Source organism: Ascaphus truei, chromosome 2 (assembly GCF_040206685.1).
Source record: "Ascaphus truei isolate aAscTru1 chromosome 2, aAscTru1.hap1, whole genome shotgun sequence".
In the NCBI taxonomy this organism is placed as follows: Eukaryota; Metazoa; Chordata; class Amphibia; order Anura; family Ascaphidae; genus Ascaphus; species Ascaphus truei.
In genome coordinates this window covers 443,442,677-443,462,386 of record NC_134484.1, presented here as the reverse complement: position 1 = coordinate 443,462,386, position 19,710 = coordinate 443,442,677, and the positions used below count along the sequence as shown (strand labels likewise).

At 46.2% G+C, this 19,710-nt stretch overlaps 1 protein-coding gene across 3 annotated transcripts in view; it reads left to right on the top strand.

The window, feature by feature from the left end:
• DPP6 (dipeptidyl peptidase like 6) overlaps positions 1-19,710 on the top strand; it is a 1,044,825-nt gene that overhangs the window by 951,350 nt on the left and 73,765 nt on the right. For all 3 annotated transcript variants that reach the window (XM_075587874.1, XM_075587872.1, XM_075587873.1), the window contains exons 10-11: positions 1,523-1,620; positions 17,404-17,527. In XM_075587874.1, coding sequence (XP_075443989.1) covers positions 1,523-1,620; positions 17,404-17,527 — 222 coding nt within the window. The remainder of the gene's footprint in view (positions 1-1,522; positions 1,621-17,403; positions 17,528-19,710) is intronic.

The following is a 19,710-nucleotide window of genomic DNA, read 5'->3' as shown; positions in this document are numbered from 1 at the left end:
AAATTTAGGACTGTTGGCTTGATTACTTCACAGGGAAACAGTGGGAAGCTATATATATGACAGAATCTGCAGATGGAATTATGTCTTCTGAAGACAATTATTGTAGAGAATGTTCTATTTTGAAAATGTGTAGATTATGTGAAGAGATTAATAAACACTTAAATATATCATCCCGTGTCACACACTGATAGAGTGGTTGAGGTACTTCATGTACCGAAACATGTACAGAGAGTGGAAATATTTTAGGTTAAGCATCTTGCAGGGTGGATGAACTTTTTGAGAGCTTTTCAAGCTGCTGGCAGATTTCCTCATTCTAATGCTTGCTCAAACATGGTTGATAATTCCAAGCAGAGAATGACGGTGGGTCCTTAAAATATGTATTCCTTATATGTCTTGTATATGCCATAACTAAGATGTTGATCTTACATTTCTTCTTTACTTTTTGACATTTGTCCTTAACCTCTCTTGTGTATCAAGCTCCCAAAATAGCGTTTTTGCCATTTGATTGAGGCTTAAAAAATATGCGCCTTAGTGCTTAGTAAGAAAGTAGTATTTTGATACAACTCTGTCAGTGAAAGATTTGGGTAGTACTGTAGTTTTGTGGTGCAACTGGAAGAGTTCGGGACTTGGAGGTGATAAATGACATACATTTTACCGTACAGTAAGTAAGATGTATCAATTTCGGGATAACAAGCCATCATGTCCTTCTTTGCTCCCGCATCACAGATAGGGCCACAAGAATCTACAGCACACATAAAATAACAAGCAAAAAAGAGCCAATAAAAGCTTGATGTGCGTCAAGAAACCGCTGTTGGAAGTTTTATAGATAGCACCTCCAATTCCCAACCTCGGGCAATGAACAAGACTAGAGTAATAGAACGTCTCATGTCCTGGGAACCCCTATCTTTCATCCCCTGATCATAGTACTTGCAGTAGCAATGATGAAGCCCGTATTCCTCCCACCGCCTATAGAGGAGCCAAGAGAGGGAGTATTATTTTAGGTAAATTGGTGGTATCCCCAAGTTGTTTTTTCAATTAACAGCAATAGGTAGGAATTCTAATTTGAGGGGAAATAATCATATTACTTTTAAATTAGTTTTTTTTCTTTCTTTGCTACATCTGGTGCAGTTGTATACCTTGGAATTGACCCACATTTTGTTTTTATATCAAAGTCTCCTGGCTGCAAAACTGGGGCTTAGTGTTGTGCAAAAGTTAGCCTAGGATGTTACAAAGGAAAAACTCTGATAAATCAATGTACGTTTTCTTCTTTGATAAAATTAATGCTATTTGTTTTGCTCGAGGTTTGCAGCCATGAAACGTTGATACATGACCCCCAAAGACTCTAAATTCATGACCTGTTATAAATGAAGTAGAAACAGCCGTGTTAGTGCAGTTGCGATAGTGCAGAGTAAATGCCCTCTCTGACCTGTTATACAATGATCCACATGTCTAATGTTTGTGGGTAAAATATACTTTTGCTTTTTTAGAGCCGGTTTAAACTCATTATGGTTTCATTTTGCAGGCTGGTTGTGAAAATCCTGTTGTCTCCTTGCATGTCGTTAACTTGAATGGACCTCTTCACCTTGTTGAAATGACTCCTCCTGATGATCAAAGAATGAGGTACAGTATGTTGGACAAATATATGCTTCATAAGGAAGATATGTCGCTTTCATTTCTATTCTATATTAGATCAAAGCAGGGGTGCGCAAAATTTTATGGCTGCGCCCCCCCTGTGTTCCGGTCTGTGCGCTCGCGCCTCCCCTCTCGAGTGACCAGGCATCAAATGAAAACATGGGTCACGTAAACCCAGCAGCATCATTTGACATGCGTTGCAATGATGACGCATGACCCCGCGGTGTCATTTGACGCAATGTTGTCATGGCGACGTGACAAGATGCCGGCTGAAGCCCGGTAAGTTGAGGTTGCAGAGGCCTCGCACGGTCCCCTGGCATTTAATTTAAATGCCTCGGGGAAGAGCGCGGGGCCTCTGTCTGCAACAGCCGCGCCCCCCCCCAAAAAAAAATCTTGCGCCCCCAGTTTGCACACCCCTGGATCAAAGCATAGAATGCTAAACTTGTTCTTCTCTGCAATAATAATGTGTTGCAGTCAAATTTTATGTGTATGGAGAATTTCCTTAATTAGTGAAGATGATAGGAATAGGATTAAACCATCTATTTTAGGAATAACTGTTTCACTTAAAATTAAAGTCTTAATTTACAGCATCTTGAATGGTAAATGACATTTTTATCTTTATTACATATTTAAAAACATGCATGACACGTAACCTCCTAGTAGTAAGTGCTTTTGTTTTGGAGTGCAATAACACATCCAAATACAACTTCAGCTCCATGAGCAAGTAAGTCCCTATCATCCTGGCTATCAAAAATGGATTGCAAGCTCCTCGGATCAGATAGTCATTGTGCTTGCAAATTTTGAAAGGAAAAATATCATGGCTATCATGTACTACGTCACTTTAGCAGGTTTCTCTTTGAGCCCACCTTTAGTAAGTTATGGTGCATATAAAAAGTGACAAAATACGGCATGCAGCAAATAAAAATATCAATGTGAGCACATTCACATGTTTCAGACAGGTCTGCAACCCTGCTTTTCACCATTATCTCCCAGCATACAGTGCTTCCACTGCAGCTAGGGATTCTGGGAAATGACATGCAAATGAGCACACACTGTCACCTTTTGCTTCAAATCCATTTTAACATGGACCGCTTTGAGGGTATGCCTCCCGCATTACACAGCTTTCCAGCACAGCCGTGGTTAAAGAAGTGCATAGCCAGTGACCCTACTCACAGGCAGCTGATTCGACCTTTTGGGTCTCATCAGTGTGAGGCTGGTTATACTGGCTTTGCAATGCGAATAAGTTATAGTGGGTAAAAAAAAGTGTGCTACCCTGAGAAGTTCGAAAGCTTGTAACATATCAACTACTTGTTGGTCCAATAAAAGGTATCATACACATACTCCCTCTCCCTCCTTTGTTACTGCATTAATGAGGGGGGTGCATTTTTCTTTTTTAGTGTCTAATTTTTTTTTACATTTTGACCTCAATGTGTATGTAATTGTCATGGGTGTATGTACATTTTAGGTGATGTCTGACCCACGTGTACTAAAAGCAGAATAGAGGAGAAATAGAAAAATGTTTCACAAGGGTTTTGTAGAGTTGTGTGGAGGCTGTTAGAGGATATTGGTATTGTGCAGTTCTGTCCCTCAGCATCCTTAACGCTTGGAGTTTCCATTCTCTACAGTTCGACACAATATCATTTTATACATTGGGTTACTTTTTGTGGGATTTTCCACTTTGGTAAGCAATGGAAAGACCAGCGTTCACTCACATGGTACTAAAGTGCCCATAGAGCTCTATGATCCAAGCTGCCCCTACCCCTGCTGTCTCAGACAACCTAATGGCTTTGACTTATTTTCTCCTTTCATCTTCCTCAATTTTGAGACTGCACTATAAAGCATTGATATAATATTAATAACTTTACTTCATATAGCGCTTTTCTCCCAATGGGACTCAGTGAGTTTCACAATTACAGTATTGTACGCGGTACGCTGCACGTCAGACTTTTTTCAGACACAGTCCCTACCCAAAATGGGCTTACAATCTATGATATCCTTTTTTTCCATTCGCAGTGTAGAGTATTTTGAATGGTGGTTAAATTGCCTGGATTTTTTTGTGACACGAGTTTTGAAGAAATGGTGCCTTGGAAGCCAGAACCTAATTATCCATTCATAGTGCAAACTTGGAAATAATTGTCACGATCTTATTCAAGCCTTTGATGCATCATAATGCAGAACCATTACAGATTCATGAAGATGTGGCTTAGATCTTTCATTCTGTATTTTCACATTATCGAAATAAGGTAACATCTGACACTGTTTATTTAGGTGTCAGAAAATAAATGTAGAAAGTATACAGTATATCAGATGAAGAGCAGTTTTGAATAATGTTGCAGTTTCTCCTGTACTGTTATTTAGGTGAACATTTTGTTTATACATGAAAGCTGTTCACTTGGAAAAATGTTGTGCTGACAATAAAATGAGCAATAAAGTATAAGAGATTTAGGCTACATCTGTGCAAATATGCTGCAAGCTAAGTCCTGACCTATATTACATTGTGCCAATGTTATTTGTTTAGTCTATTTTATTTATGTATTTTGCTTTAAAGCAATCCAAGCGGGCCCTGTGTTTCCCCTGTATTTAATATTTTTTTTTATATAGGATTGGAGCAGGGGGTTTCTGGAGCTGAACTCCATTAATTTCAGGTCTGCTTCCGAAGATACTTTCCCCCATAGGGGTTGTTGGTAGCTGCTCTGGCGCTCTAGCTGGGGTTCACCCAATGGCCACTTTTCAACGCTCCCATGTCTTGCATGCCAAAAGGGGCATTATTCTGTGTGAACACACACCGTTAACCCCTTAAGACCCTTAACCCCTTATGTGACATAGTAGTCCCTAGGGGGGGAGCTACATCTGTCTTAGATGAAGCAGATAGTTGTGAAGATTTGAAGGCTATTGCGGTTTGTTGAAGAGTGAGTTTCTGTTGATCTCATGTGATTCTGTGTAGTGACAGAATGTTGATGCTTCCACTACAAGTCCATCTGTTGTTTGAACTGTAGCAGCGTGCGTGTGCATGCGTTGCGTGTGCATGCAGGACAGGCCATTGGCCAGGTGGCTGGAGCAGTATTAACCTGCTGTGCAACTCCATGACAGTTTTTTGAATCAGTGTCCCTGGATCTGGATTCAGCTGCACAATCAAACGTATGTTATGCCCAATGCCTCAATGCTGCTCTTTCAGCTCTTGCTGGGGCCCAGGAAACATCAGTAGGTGGTGATGACGTGGAGAGCAAAGATAAAGAACTGCAGGAAGAAGGCGTGGGTAAAGTAGCAATAGGAAGTGCTTCCAGCAGCGATTACATGACTGCTGTAAGCCTGACTGGGTCTTCTTTAGTACATTGTAACGCTCGGCCTGCCCACAAGCCAGACGAGACCCCAGACTGAGGGGGAATGGAGTATTACCACACACCTAGCAGTAAACGGGGGCACGGCCAGAGTGTGGAAGTAGCATAGGTGGTCCTGGTAACAAGAATAGAATGAGGCCGTACTTGCCAGTTCCAGTGTAGAAAGGTAAAGTCCGTAAGCCAATGGTCGTGGGATGGAGAGAGCAGCGTAGTAGAGTGTCTGTAAGCCTGGGTCGTGGAGTGGAGAGAGCAGCATAGTAGAGTGTCCGTAAGCCGTATCCAAGGGATATAGATGTCTGCAGAGTAGTAATGTCCAAAGCCAAATCCTAGGGTTCCAAAGAGCAGCGTAGTTGAAGTCCAAAGCCAAATGTCGATATCCAGGGAGGTCAGCATTATATCCAGGGACAGGAAAAGGAACTGAAAGACAAAAGGGGCCAGGCAACAGCAGACAGCACCAAGGTACAGAAGCTATGCAGAGCAAAGAGGAAATGGTGAGGGAAGACTAAATAGGGGGCTGGGACCTATCAGAGGAAGGGGAGGAACGGAGGAGTGGCCAGAGGGAGGACCTGATAGGGGAGAAGTGTCTGGGAGGCTGGGGCCAATCAGAGCAAGGGGAGGGACGGAGGAGCGGCCCAAGGCAAGGGCCTGATAGGAGAGAAGGGCCTGGGGGGCGGACCTGACAGAGCAGGGGCAGGGAAGCGCGTGATGCGCGCGCTGTGTCAGAGGAGGTGGAGTCAGGCGCCCGGCGCCAGAAAATTGAAGCCAGGGTCCGCGCGTGCCCGTGGGGGTGACGCGCGCAACCCGGAAGTGGAGGGGACCGCACAGAGTGAGGCGTGCCGTCGGGGACCCTGGGCGGCACGGAGCAAAGGTAGGGAGGCGCGGGAAGCGGGTGTACCCGCAGCGCGGATCCTTACATAGATGTTGGAGAGAGTGAGGGTAACATTGGGGGTGATGGTGGCTCTTCTGGTCAGCTTAGTGAGGAGTGTCTTGGTGAAGGTGAGGTGGAGGAGCACGGATGTTCCTCTCCAACATGTCACAGTGCCCAGGCTGTCATTTGTGGCATTTTTACAGTCAGGGCGCTATCACTATACAGAACACATAATTATTTGTCCATAATGTGTACTAGCTACTGACACTGGTAGCATTTTAAATTTAGGGTTGTGGTGTGATGCACTATCTTTTATTTTTCATGAGTGATGGTGTTAGGTATCACACAGTCCCTTACTATTATTATCATCTCCAGCATACAAATACTCATTCAACTTGCTTCTGCTTCCTACATGGCTTCTTCCTTTGACATGATTTGAACTCTACTATTTTTGCTGTTCTTCAGTGTTGCAGTTACTGATCCTGACCCTCCTCAGTCCTTCCTGTGTTTTTTTTAAATATTTGTGTTCTATTTTTTTGTGTTATTACAAATATATATGTAACAGTTATTTCCCTGTGAATACAGACGCTACTACCTGCTGTGTAACCTGTGTGGCTCTCAGGAGCCTAAGCCTCCGCTTGGGGAGCCTGGGGTACATACATATAATACGATCTCGTGGTGCAACGCCTCCACCTGGGAGGGATCCCAATGGAGTGGGAGGAGGCCCTCACAGGAAACAATCACATCAAACAAACAGTTGTAAAACAGAACTGGCTTTACTGCATAGCGTGTACTTATTCATAAATCAATAGGTGTCCATCTCTAGAGGAGACACTGACTACTGTGTCTCGCAGGATGCTCCCACCTACACCGGGTGATCCCACCCCGTGTCAAATAACCCCACACAATGTGTCCTGCACCCTTAAAGGGAGAGGATATGTGTGACTGCGCAGCCACTAGTCCCGTAATAATAATATCTGTAGGATCGTTGGTGCACTTGGTGATGGTTACCTGCCGAGCACTCCAGTGCCCGGGCCTGCCAAGGAGCTTCACAAAGGATCCGAAGGCTGACGAATCCAGGAACTACCGTCCGGGGCGATCCCACCTGGATGGCTACTGCAGCGGTAGCGGAGGTCTGAGCCCAAACCTCTGGATGGACGCGCAGCGTCCGCTGTGTCCCTAACTGACTCTGTGTAGTAAGGGGCAGGGTCCCTAACCTGGGGCCTGTCCCTACAACACTCAACTACTGGTGACTCAGGGCTATCTGGGGCCTAGGGGGCTGCTGGCCTAGTGCAGGGAGTCACTGACTCCTGCACCCTACCTCCTTCCCCTAGCTGCTCCTGGCGCGGACTGACGTGCTCCTAAAGCCCGCAAAATGTATCTATCCCTGAGCAGGGAGATACTACAGCCCTATTGGCTACCTGGCGTCACCTGACTCTGCCCCTGTGCACCCTGGGGGCTTTATCTCTTGGGAGCTATTCTCCCCTATGGCCGCCTCACGCGCACTTGTTCTGCGCATGCGCCAACCTCCGCAGTGGCCACCAGCTGGCCAGACCCATTGCGCATGCGCAACTACATCAACAATGGCGGCGCCCCTTGCCGGAGCCGCCGGGGACCTTCCGAGCACCGGAGTGCTCCCTGCTCGGCCCCCATCCTCTAGGGACGCCGGCGGGGCTGCCGCTTGGCTCCGGCAGCCCCCACCATCAGCGAGGTAACGGGGGCTGCGGAGCAAATGTGGGAACCTGGTTGCATCCTCCCCCTGGTAAAATCCCCAACGTCCCCGCTTGGGACACATAACTTGATATAACTATGTAGAAAAGTTATATAATGAAAATGGCACAACATCGTTATATAATTAAAATGCAACAATCAATGCGATCTTAACTTATCATCTCTAGATCAGATTGCACATTTCAGTGAACATCACAATGACGGACTGCATTCTGCTGCGAGACCACTGCTGAGCCTCATAATGGGGTGCCCCAATTTGATCATAGGTTACCCGATCTGGAGGGTACCTGACTCTTTGGCTCCTACGGAGCTGTTCTTCAGCAACTCCCTCTGGGGAGTAATAAGTACAGTCCTGAGGCTCAGCCTCTTCCCTTGAGGGGAGAAATGTCTCTGAACAGTCTCTGTTAGGCACAAAGCACGGGCTCTGTGGATCCAAAGGCTGGCCTTTTGGTGCCACCTTAGTAGGCATTGACCTACGGGGCCCTTTACCCGTAGCTCCTCCGGGAGATGCCCCTTCTGTGGAATAGTCCCTCCAAGAGGGTCTTTCCATAGGGTCTTCAGGAGTTTCAGAGTGGGTTTCGTTATTTACTGTCTCTTGACCCATCTCTGATAAGTCGGACTCACCGTTGAGCGGTGTGGCCAGTATTTCTGCTTCCTAGTCTCCCACTTGGGGATGGGGAGAAGGTGATTACGATGCCAAACCTTTACCCGGCCGTCAGTGTCTTTGATGCGATAGACTGGGAGGCCGGGCATCTGTGACTCTATTTCATATACACGGTCTCTCCACCGGTCCGCCAGTTTATGTTTTCCGGGGACTCCCAGATTACCAAGCAACACAGCGTCCCCAGGACGTTGCTCCCGATACTTGACTTTATTGTCATATCGTCTCTTATTGCCAGCATTCAGTTTAGCTTTAGACTTCTCAGCCTGTTGGTAAGCTTGCTGCAAACTGTCCTTTAGCTTTTGCACATACTTGAAATGGGTAGCATTGTGTATCCCATCCGTTGATACTCGAAGACGCACATCTACTGGGAGTCTTGCTTCCCGCCCAAACATGAGGAAGTATGGGGAGAATCCAGTGGACTCATGGTGAGTACAGTTGTAGGCATGTACCAACGCTTCTACGTGTCGACTCCATTCCGTTTTCTGCGCACCCTTCAGGGTTCCGACTATGTCCAACAAGGTCCTGTTGAATCATTCAGGCAAAGCATCTCCTTCGGGGTGGTGTGGAGTCGTCCGGGATTTGGCGATGTTCAGCATTTTGAGTAATTCTCGGATCAGAGAGCTCTCAAAATCTCACCCTTGGTCGGAGTGAAGTCGGTTTGGAAGACCGTAGTGAACGAAGAACTTCTCCGATAGTATTTTTTCGACTGTGATGGCCTTCTGGTCTTTTGTGGGGAATGCCTGAGCATACCGGGTGTAATGGTCCGTGATGACCAGCACGTTACAGATTCCTCGGGTATCGGGTTCAATACACAAAAAGTCCATACACACCAGGTCTATTGGACCAGAACTTTTGAGATGGGCCATGGGTGCTGCTCTGGTAGGCAAAGTCTTCCGTTGGACGCACACCGGGAACAACGGCGGCAGTGCTGTTCCACCGCTTCCCGCATCTTGGGCCAGAAGAACCGATCTCGGACTAACCCAAAAGTCTTCTCTACACCGAGGTGCTCATGTTCATCATGTAGAGACTTCAACACCATATATCTCAAGTTTTGGGGTAGAACCAGTTGTCGCCTATCAGGGTGGTTGTGATATTGGACTACCCTATAGAGCAAGCAATTGTCTAGCTCGAACTTGTCCACCTCACGCATTAGCAACGCGATCAGGTCTCGGGGAGCACTCTTCAGTAGAGCTGGATTCTTTCTTTGAACAGCTTGCCGAATGATGCTGATTACTGGATCTCTCATTTGATAGTCCACTAAGTCTTTCCATCTTATGACTTTGTCATGAGTTATGTTAATTCCCTTGGGATCGCAGTAAGCGGCGGGAATAGCCTGCGACTGGCATCCTAACAAATCTGCAACCCGTAGTTTGGAGAAGGCCACTTGATCATTGATGACGGCCGCTATGGCGGAAGTATTGATGTATGTGAGGGGATTGTTATCCGTCCTTACCTCAAACGTAACACCATAGAGGTAATCATGAAGTTTCTCTGTGATCGCCCATTTGAGAGCCAGGAACTCTAGCTTGTGTACAGGGTATTTCTGTTCACTGGGTGTCAGACTGCGGCTGATGTAGGCTACAGGCCGAAGACCCTCGGGGTGCTTCTGATGCAGGACAGCGCCCAGTCCATTGAGACTGGCATCCACATGCAGAACGTATGGTTGTTCTGGATCAGCATACGCAAGCACTGGTGCTTCAGTCAGGCTTTCCTTCAAGTTCAGGAAGGCCCGTTCACACTAGGGCGTCCACTTATCGCCAAACGGTTGACGGGCCGACGTGGCCTTCCTTCCGGTATCTTCAGGATATATCTTCAGCAGATTGTTCAGGGGTTTAGCTCGACTAGAAACCGAGGAATGATCGCAGTTCCGTGACATTCTCGGGACGCGGCCAGTTCACTACTGCTTCTACTTTGGCTGGATCGGTAGCAATTCCTTGAGCAGACATGATGTGTCCCACGTAGGTCACGAGGTGTGACAAAACCGACACTTGTCGAGGGATAACTTCAATCCTTCTTTTCCAAGACGGTCTATCACCTTCAGCAGCCTCTCTTCGTGCTCTTCCAGGGTCTTCCCGAAGACAATGATGTCGTCCAGGTAGACAAGACACTCCCGAGGGTTCATGTCCCCAATTGTTTTCTCCATCAGTCGCTGGAAGGTAGCAGGAGCTCCACATATACCTTGGGGCATACGCGTAAATTGGTAGAAGCCCAGGGGGCAGACGAATGCTGTATTTTCCTGGTCCTCTTCACTCATAGGTACTTGGTAGTACCCAGATCGCAAGTCGAGCACACTAAACCATTGGCTCCCGGTTAGAGCATTCGGGATTTCTTCAATGCGAGGAAGGTTGTATTGATCGGGTACCGTACGATTATTCAGAGTTCGATAATCGACGCACAATCTTACAGATCCATTCTTCTTCCTTACCACCACTATGGGTGATGCATAAGGACTCAGAGACTCCGTCAATATCCCAGCGGTCTCCATTTCCTTCAGGACGTTCCTTACATCGTCCACATCCCTGGGGGCGATGCGACGAGAGCGTTCACGGAACGAAGTGGCGTCATTCAACCTAATGGTGTGTTGGGCGCTGCGTCTGCGACCCACATCCATCTCGCTGGTGGAAAATACCATCCTTCTTTCATTCAGCTTGACCGTCAGTCGATCCTTCCACTCAGTTGGCAGCGTCGAGTCTCCGTAGTTGAAGTCCAGATCGACTAACTGCTCACCCACTGCAGCGGCGTTCACCTGGGGCACTGTTTCTACCGGGCTGATGGGATATATGCTGCCCAGACTTTGTCCTACATCAATGTCCATCGGAAATGGAGAGATATTTTGAACATACATGTAGGTTCGTAGAGGAATTCAGGTCGTCCACTCTCTCACTTCGGGTATTACCCTATACCCTCTCTGGATCTCTTCCTCAGGGGCACTCTCCAGAGAGAACAGATGATCGGTCTCATCTCAATCTGGATAACGGCACTAGACGGCCAGGCGTTGTACTCCCCCTGGTAAAATGGTCGTCAGTCCGCATTGACGATTGTAGAGGTCCCCGTGACGCTCTAAGACATATACTCTGTTGCACTCCTCTCTCAGTACAGGGTCAAGGAGTGGATTGGCCATCGGCAATACATTGGTTTCTTTCAGGTAGGCTCTGATTACGGCTCGCACTATATCCGTATTTGTTCCCAAGATGACCGGGTACTGACACTGTCCTTGAGGCTTCGAGCATACCATTGCCTCCACATGCATGGGATGTTTCTTGCCGGTATTCAATTGAAGTATCTCCAGTTGAACTCTCACAATCCCATCGATAGGGTAATCTTCATTGCTCAACCCCCTCACCTTCATATGTTCCGCCGACCGCAGGGGATAGTGCTTAAGGTGTTGGTCGTAGAATTGTCGGTATATTATGGTCACGTGGGACCCGGTGTCCAGTAAAGCAGAGGCATAGACCCCTTCTACTACCACACGCACGATGGCAGAGGGGCCTACCTGACAGTAACCATCTCCGGCCGGAGTTCCATCGTCTGGGCTTATTTCAGTTGGAGCTTCGGGAGGCGCAGGGGTGGCCTCGGATGTCTTGGCTTCTGTGGTCTGTATATGACAGATCATAGACCTAGCCCGGCTTCCTTTACTGGGCATTCTCTTTTCTTGGGTGACTCCATCAGGGCACTCTCTGGAGAAATTGCCTTTCTGTCCACAGCCATAGCAGACGATATCATTAGGATCCAGTCGTCTTGGGTAAGTGGGGGGGAATCGCCCCGAAGTCCGGCCTTTCATTGAGGGCGACTTGGGTGGCTCCTCTTCCTCTTTGATTGGTTTCTTGATCCGGCGAGCGGAGACTCCTGGGATGTCACTCGCAGGGGGATCTTTGACCTTGGTGCCTGTATGCAGCTTGGTATAGGCTTCATGCCCTTTGACGATCCCCAAAATGTCCATGAAGGTAGGGGGAGGCCCCTCCATTAGTGAGCACCTGATCATGATCACGATGTGATGCGTGGGAATGGCCCCTCGGAGGAACTGCTTGCGCCGGTATTCGTCCATCTCTGAGGCTAGGATGAGGCCGCAAGTTCGCAATTTCCACAGGACCAGCTGGATTCGTTGAAGGAAGTCTGACAGGTCTTCCTTCTCCTTCTGTTGGAGACCGTAATATTTGAACCACAGCTCACTCTCCTCTTCATCTTTGCCATAGATCTGGACTAACAAGTCTACCATCTGATGAGTAGAGAGATCAGGGTCTTGGTCGCGCTGTGCACTGACTATGGTGGCTGCTGGGGGTCGGAGGCTTTCCAGGATTCTCTGACGTCTGACCGTTTCAGAGCAGGGCCATTCATCGATCACCTTGAGGGTGTGTTCCTTCCAAGACTCGATGTTTTCCTCGCCTGCGGGGACAGGAACCATTCCTGAAAACGCCTTCAACTTCCTGTAATTTTGGGCTTGGGCGGACGTAGTTATCGCTTCCACAAGCTGCGGGATTGTCACTCCTAGCATGGAGCCGCCACTGTCTGATGAACTTGCGATCCCCGCTCCCTGACTGTTGGGGGTTGGGCTGAAGCTGTTCACTAACCAGTTAGGGACTGGTGATGTTGGCGGGCTACCAGCCCAGCTGGTGGCCCCTTGCCTAGCATCAGAAGAGAAGGTCACTCGGGGTAGAGATATGTCTGATCTGATGGGTGTACTGGCGGCCATATCTTTGTCTTCTCAACCCTCATGTCTGGTAAGGGAAGTTACGTGACTGGAAACGGTTCCAGGGTAAATTAGAGGGCACCCTTGTGGTAAAGTCTCTGGTAGATACACTACTTGTGGGCCTCTATCAGGGGGTATAGCTTGTTCGGTGGCCAGCAATAGGGTGTTCTCTTGCCGGTCAATGTTGTAGTGCTTGCTGATGAGGTGAGCGCTCGCCAGACCAGGTAATGTCCTTACTGCGCTGCAGACAGTAAACATGGATACATCGGCAGGTACCCCGTCTACGGCGACTACGTGTCGCAGGAGCTCTCCTAGCTTTTTGGCCCAGTCGGCCACTTGTTTGGGCATAAGCGCAGACATACTGACTGAAAGGATACTACGTTACTACTGAGTAGGGCACCCCAGGACTGATCTCAGCAGCGCCTCCAAATGTAACGGGTATTTCCCTGTGAATACAGACGCTACTACCTGCTGTGTAACCTGTGTGGCTCTCAGGAGCCTAAGCCTCCGCTTGGGGAGCCTGAGGTACATACATATAATACAATCTCGTGGTGCAACGCCTCCACCTGGGAGGGATCCCAACGGAGTGGGAGGAGGCCCTCACAGGAAACAATCACCTAAACAAACAGTTGTAAAACAGAACTGGCTTTACTGCATAGCATGTACTTATTCATAAACCAACAGGTGTCCCTCTCTAGAGGAGACACTGACTACTGCATCTCGCAGGACGCTCCCGCCTACACCGGGTGATCCCACCCCGTGTCCAATAACCCCACACAATATGTCCCGCACCCTTAAAGGGAGAGGATATGTGTGACTGCGCAGCCACTAGTCCCGTAATAATAATATCTGTAGGATCGTTGGTGCACTTGTTGATGGTTACCTGCCGAGCACTCCAGTGCCCGGGCCTGCCAAGGAGCTTCACAAAGGATCCGAAGGTTGACGAATCCAGGAACTACCGTCCGGGGCGATCCCACTCGGATGGCTACTGCAGCAGTAGCGGAGGTCTGAGCCCAAACCTCTGGATGGATGCACAGCGTCCGCTGTGTCTCTAACTGACACTGTGTAGTAAGGGGCAGGGTCCCTAACCTGGGGCCTGTCCCTACAACACTCAACTACTGGTGACTCAGGGCTATCTGGGGCCTAGGGGGCTGCTGGCCTCGTGCAGGGAGTCACTGACTCCTGCACCCTACCTCCTTCCCATAAATGCTCCTGGCGCCGACTGACGTGCTCCTAAACCCCGCTGAGCCTAAATCCCTGAGCAGGGAGATACTACAGCCCTATTGGCTACCTGGCGTCACCTGACTCTGCCCCTGTGCACCCTGGGGGCTGTATCTCTTGAGAGCTATTCTCCCATATGGCCGCCTCACGCGCACTTGTTCTGCGCATGCGCCAACCTCCGCAGTGGCCACCAGCAGCCCAGACCCATTGCGCATGTGCAACTACATCAACAATGGCGGCGCCCCTCGCGGGAGCCGCCGGGGACCTCTCCGAGCACTGGATTGCTCCATGCTCGGCCCCCACCCTCCAGGGACGCCGGCGGGGCTGCCGCTTGGCTCCGGCAGCCCCCACCATCAGCAGAGGTAACGGGGGTTGCGGAGCAAATGGGGGGACCTGGTTACATATATAACTGAAATAGCCATGTCAGTCCAGTAGCGATAGTGCAGAATAAATGAGTACTTAGTTTTAGGTGATACCTTTTTTATTTATGTCATAAGACAAGCTTTCGAGAGTCCTCTTCTCTTCCTCAGGTCAGAAATACTGATTAACAAAGGAATAACTAACAAAGGAACTAAAATAGGGGTTAGAAGAGCCGAAAAAAAACCATAGATGTACTGTAGATAAGGTAGGGTGAGAAAGGGATGTTTGAAGACATTGGAAGGGTAATAAAACGGTGACAAGGAACAGTATTTAGGGGGAAGGGAATGCTGTGGGGGGGGTGGTGTGGATAAGAACATTGGCAGAGAGGCAGGCAGGATAATTACAAACAATTGTGATAGTGTTTGAGAAACCCCAAATCCGCATTAATTCCTCTTGTTTTAGGCTACCTAACATTGTTAAAATAACAGGCAATAAATCCTTATATTAATTTCACCCTATAACGGTCTCTATTTGCATACCTCGGCACACATCTCTTACATATGGTGTTAGAAGTGGGATGAGAGTTGGCCCTTGAATTTAAAAGGGGCCCCGGAGATTGCCTGTGAATTTGTTGTGCTTTTGCCTGCATACAGTTCCTGCAAACAGCCTGAGCAGCAAAACAAAGAATCATGTGCAGAAGTGACCAGAATTAAAGGGCTACACATCCAGGCAGGAAAGCTACAACTGCACTGAAGAAAGCCACAACGCCACAGTTTGACTGGGAGGACTGCGACAGATGGTGACCCACATAGGGGACTGATGCTGTGACCAAAGTCTACCCCACCAATGGTGGGAAAAAAACATGGGATTTTAAAATGGCCGCCCAGCTGAAGTCAAATACAGACTCTGCAAGAATAGGGAAGAAAATATATTCCTGGTGTAAAGTTTAGGTAGAGAAGAATCAGTCACGCAGTCTTAATTATGCAGTGAATTTAATGCCTAAAAAAACGACGTTTCGCCAGTACAATACTGCCGAAACGTTGTTTTTTTAGGCATTAAATTCACTGCATAATTAAGACCGTGTGCCTGATTCTTCTCTACCTTCTACTGACCTTATCTGGGACATCAGGATCTCCCTGGATTCAGCGCACCAGCAGCTACGTACCCTCGCACTTGACCAGTGTGATTGAGTGCATGAACTACATACTTATCCTGGTGTAAAGAGCCCAGCCACACATAGCGGTGTTCCTTCAGGCCTTATTCGGATGATCCCTATGTGGCCCCTACCAAAGTAAAGAAGAAAAAGAAAAAGTGTACAGAGACGCCTGTGAGAGCTACAAACTCTGCAAGCAAAGTCTGCCCACCTGTAGGACTACAGCCGGGGCTCTAGCGAATACAGTGAAAACAGCTGCAATAGTGCCTCCCGAGGTCAGGAAGAAAAATACACCGGATAGCCCCAAAATGGAGGGCAAGATGTGGCATTCCTGTAATGAACCCTACCCCATGGATGAGTTGTCCTTCCGGTCCTATGAGGATACAGATAAAGATAAAGATATCTCTTATGGGGAACCTGAACCGAGTCACACCCACAAAATACCCCAAGAATGGTGGAGGTGCCTAAACTCGATACGCACCGAACAAACAGCTCATTTTATAAAAGGACTACTATATTACCATGTGATTATTCTCCATTTGTTTATACGTTGAGGTAAATGGCAGCGCACAGTAAAATAGCAACAAACAAATCTGGCATATTTTATCTATTCTTTATTTTTAATGCAGTCTATATATTAAGGCATTTTTGAAGCAAAATTGACCTCTAAGAAAGGCATTTTCGTTCTGCATCAGTGTACAGTATCTACTGTAGGTACTTTTTTCTAATTTTGCTTCAGTTGCATCAGGTTTCCATCTGAGGATTGTCAATAGATGTTAGGGAGTATTTATATGACGCATACAGCAGTAGAATGGGATGTACAATATACCTCCCATTCTAAAATCCTGTGTCTCTTTACCATTCTTTTTGCTTATATTCATATGATCCATGAAGTCTGTGGAAAAATATCTTCCTAACCATCGTCACCAGATGTAACGGTTTCTTATCTGAGATGCACTCGTGAGCCACCAATGGCACAATGCATGAAAGCCATTCTTGATGTTGATACCGTACATGTACCCTGCAGTATGCAGCTTCAGTGTCCCAGCTTTTTGCTGTTTACTAGTAAAGCACATTCAAATTATATTCAGAAAATAGCAGTTTCACTGCCCAGGAATATCTGACTGAATCTAGCAGATGGATTTTACTCTGGTCCAGAGTGATAAATCAGTTATACGTCTGAGAGTACAAGCTTATTAAATTAGTCTAATCGATGCTCCTTATACGTTTGTCTGTTATTTCTCAAAGTCTTCCAGCTGCAAAAGTATTGAAAGCATTAGAGAGGGAGGTTGGCTAAAATTTGGTGCTCTTTTTTGCACCAATTTTGCAACGTTTTTGCTGTTTGTAATATACAGTATTAATGTTGTGCTGTTAGTAATATAATGTTTGATAGTGGAATTGTTTTTTACATTTTGTTTATTACTGAATACAGCTCGACCCCGTTATAACGCGATTCCGCTTATAACGCAATGCAAGCGTGGCTCACAATTTTCATATTTATGTTTACTTTACAACACGATTATTGGTATCTTATAAACTTTATTGTACAATGCATACAATTGTACATTATTTCTAACGAGATCCGCTTATAGCGCGATGTAATTCTTTGGACCCCAAGCACAGCGTTATAAGGGGGTTGAGCTGTACCAGTTTTCATTGCAGGAATATTAATGTTGATTTACATGAACACAGATATACAGTGACAAACTATGATGACCACTAATTTCACATTATATCTCTTTATTGTAGAGAGTACTACATAACTATGGTGAAATGGGCAACTAGTACCAAAGTGGCAGTAAACTGGTTAAACAGGGCACAGAATATTTCCATCCTGACACTTTGCGATGCCACTACTGGAGTCTGCACAAAGGTAAGTTATTATTTTTACTATTAAGTATATTATTTGAATGAATAGAAAATAAAGATCACTTTGACAGCACGTTTGTTCTAATACATTACAGTGACATCAGATAAATAACTGGTGATGCAACAACAGCATAATACAATTATTGTGCACTTTAGTCAGCATTCTGTAAGGTTGTATTACTTCAAATGTACAATACTGTTCTAAGTACAAATCAAGGGCAAAAGTCAACTGCCACTGCAATATTGATTTTGTGTGGTCCTTGTCAATCCTTCTTCCTAAGCGTTTAAGTAATAACCAAAGGGAAAATGCAGGAATTAAGAAGTACATTTAAAGGTTTTTACTTTTTAGTAAAGGTCTGTAATATAAATCAAAGAAGCCCTTTTTAAAAAAAAAACAGTTTCCTCTGGAATGAAAGGAGGCGACATGTCTAATCTTTTCTTTATCACGGCAATCCACAACAAATATTCTATTTCCATATACAGTACCTTTGGTGTTAAATGGTCCTACAAGATCTTGCAGGCAATAAGATGCTTTAGTAGCAGCCTTCAGCTACTGTAAGTTTAAAGGCACATCCATTTTGCCCCAGGCTATGCTATACTACCTGAGTTTTAGCTGAAACATGTTTTCTCCTTATTATTGTGGTGTATGTCAATGGAACATAAAGAGATTCCTTCCTATTTTACGCTAAAATCCACCTATTACAAGCTTTATTATGACACCAAGTACTATATGATCTAGGCCTCTATATGACAAGCTATACAAAATGTTGTTAAAAGTATTAGGCACATGGTTGATTGGGGTAATAAAACCACCTTATTTAGGAAGAAAGCCTGTCCTGGGAAAGGAGTTCAAAGAGAAGAGGTTAGTGGGCAATTTAACATAAATATAATAGATTCTAGCAAGTTATAGAAGTGGTAATGTATAGATAGATTACGTAGTGTGAGTTAGTGGCTGCTGTAGTAGGGGATGCATTCTGCACAATGCCCACCAACCCATTATGGACTCTGGGAATATGGATGGGATAGGAGTCTCCATAAGGAGAAGTGGTCTATTCACACTAGCACAAAGGATGGCTCAGACTAGAAGGCATGATTTGTACTCTGAGCTTCTTCCTTAAATATCTCAAGCCTTTTTATGGTAACCACCTGCCAACTATAGCAACTAAGTAAATGCATTGGACCAGAGGCAAGATGGCCATATACTGGGTATAACTTGCTGGAACAATTTTGGTAAGTGTCCTGTGGTAATGTATGCACACAGTAAGACCATAAATCAGAAAATATATACCCCTTTTGCTGGCTGCACTCACAGGTCTCTGGGCATTTTAGGGATTATTATAAGCGGGCTTTGTTTTCCCATACGTGTTCTTTTTACAGGGGGCAACCGTCTATTATTTTTTTCACGTTTTAGATGGGCCATTTATTGCTTCGTCTCCCTCGTTTCCGAGTCAAAAATAATAATTGCATAGCAGTGCATATTGTTACTAACTGCCACACGTACAGTATCAACGCTTCAGCAAGTAAAAAAAAAAATAGAAATAGTATCCCTACTTTTTAACAAACAAGCCAAATGGTAAACGAGAACCGTTAGTCATGAGTAAATTAGCTGTAGCAGATTGCTCTTTCCTTTGCTTTCTGAGAGGACTGCACATTCAGCAACTCATTATACCATGCATCTAAATTAGAACTGCACAATGCCTCATTACAACGGAACTGCTTAAATAATCTAGAACCGCATCGCAACTGTGACATTGCTCCTTCATAAAGAGACATTTCCCTTTATTTATGATTCTCTTATATTTTCTGAATTGCTGGGTCCTGCTGCCACGCAGACAAATGGAAACGTGTGTGGCATGGATTCTAGTTTCTCTGGCAGTGTAGGGGTTACATTTGCAGTGCTGTATGACTATTCTGTATTTTCACATGTCTGTACGCCTTTGCTTTAACCAGTTGCGTGCTGGAGAGGCTGCGGCCCTCCTCTTGCATTCCACTTCCTGATAGAGCGCTGCGCAGAACGCAGTCTCCCCTCCGAAAACTGGCAGTAAGATTGACGTAGCTACTATGTCATAATGCCCCTGGAGTGTCCGATCTCATGATGTAGTAGCTACTGTACATGTATAGGGCACCAAAACAGTTAAGGTGCTGTGTACATGATTAGTGCTGTGTACATATAAAGTTAGAATAGCA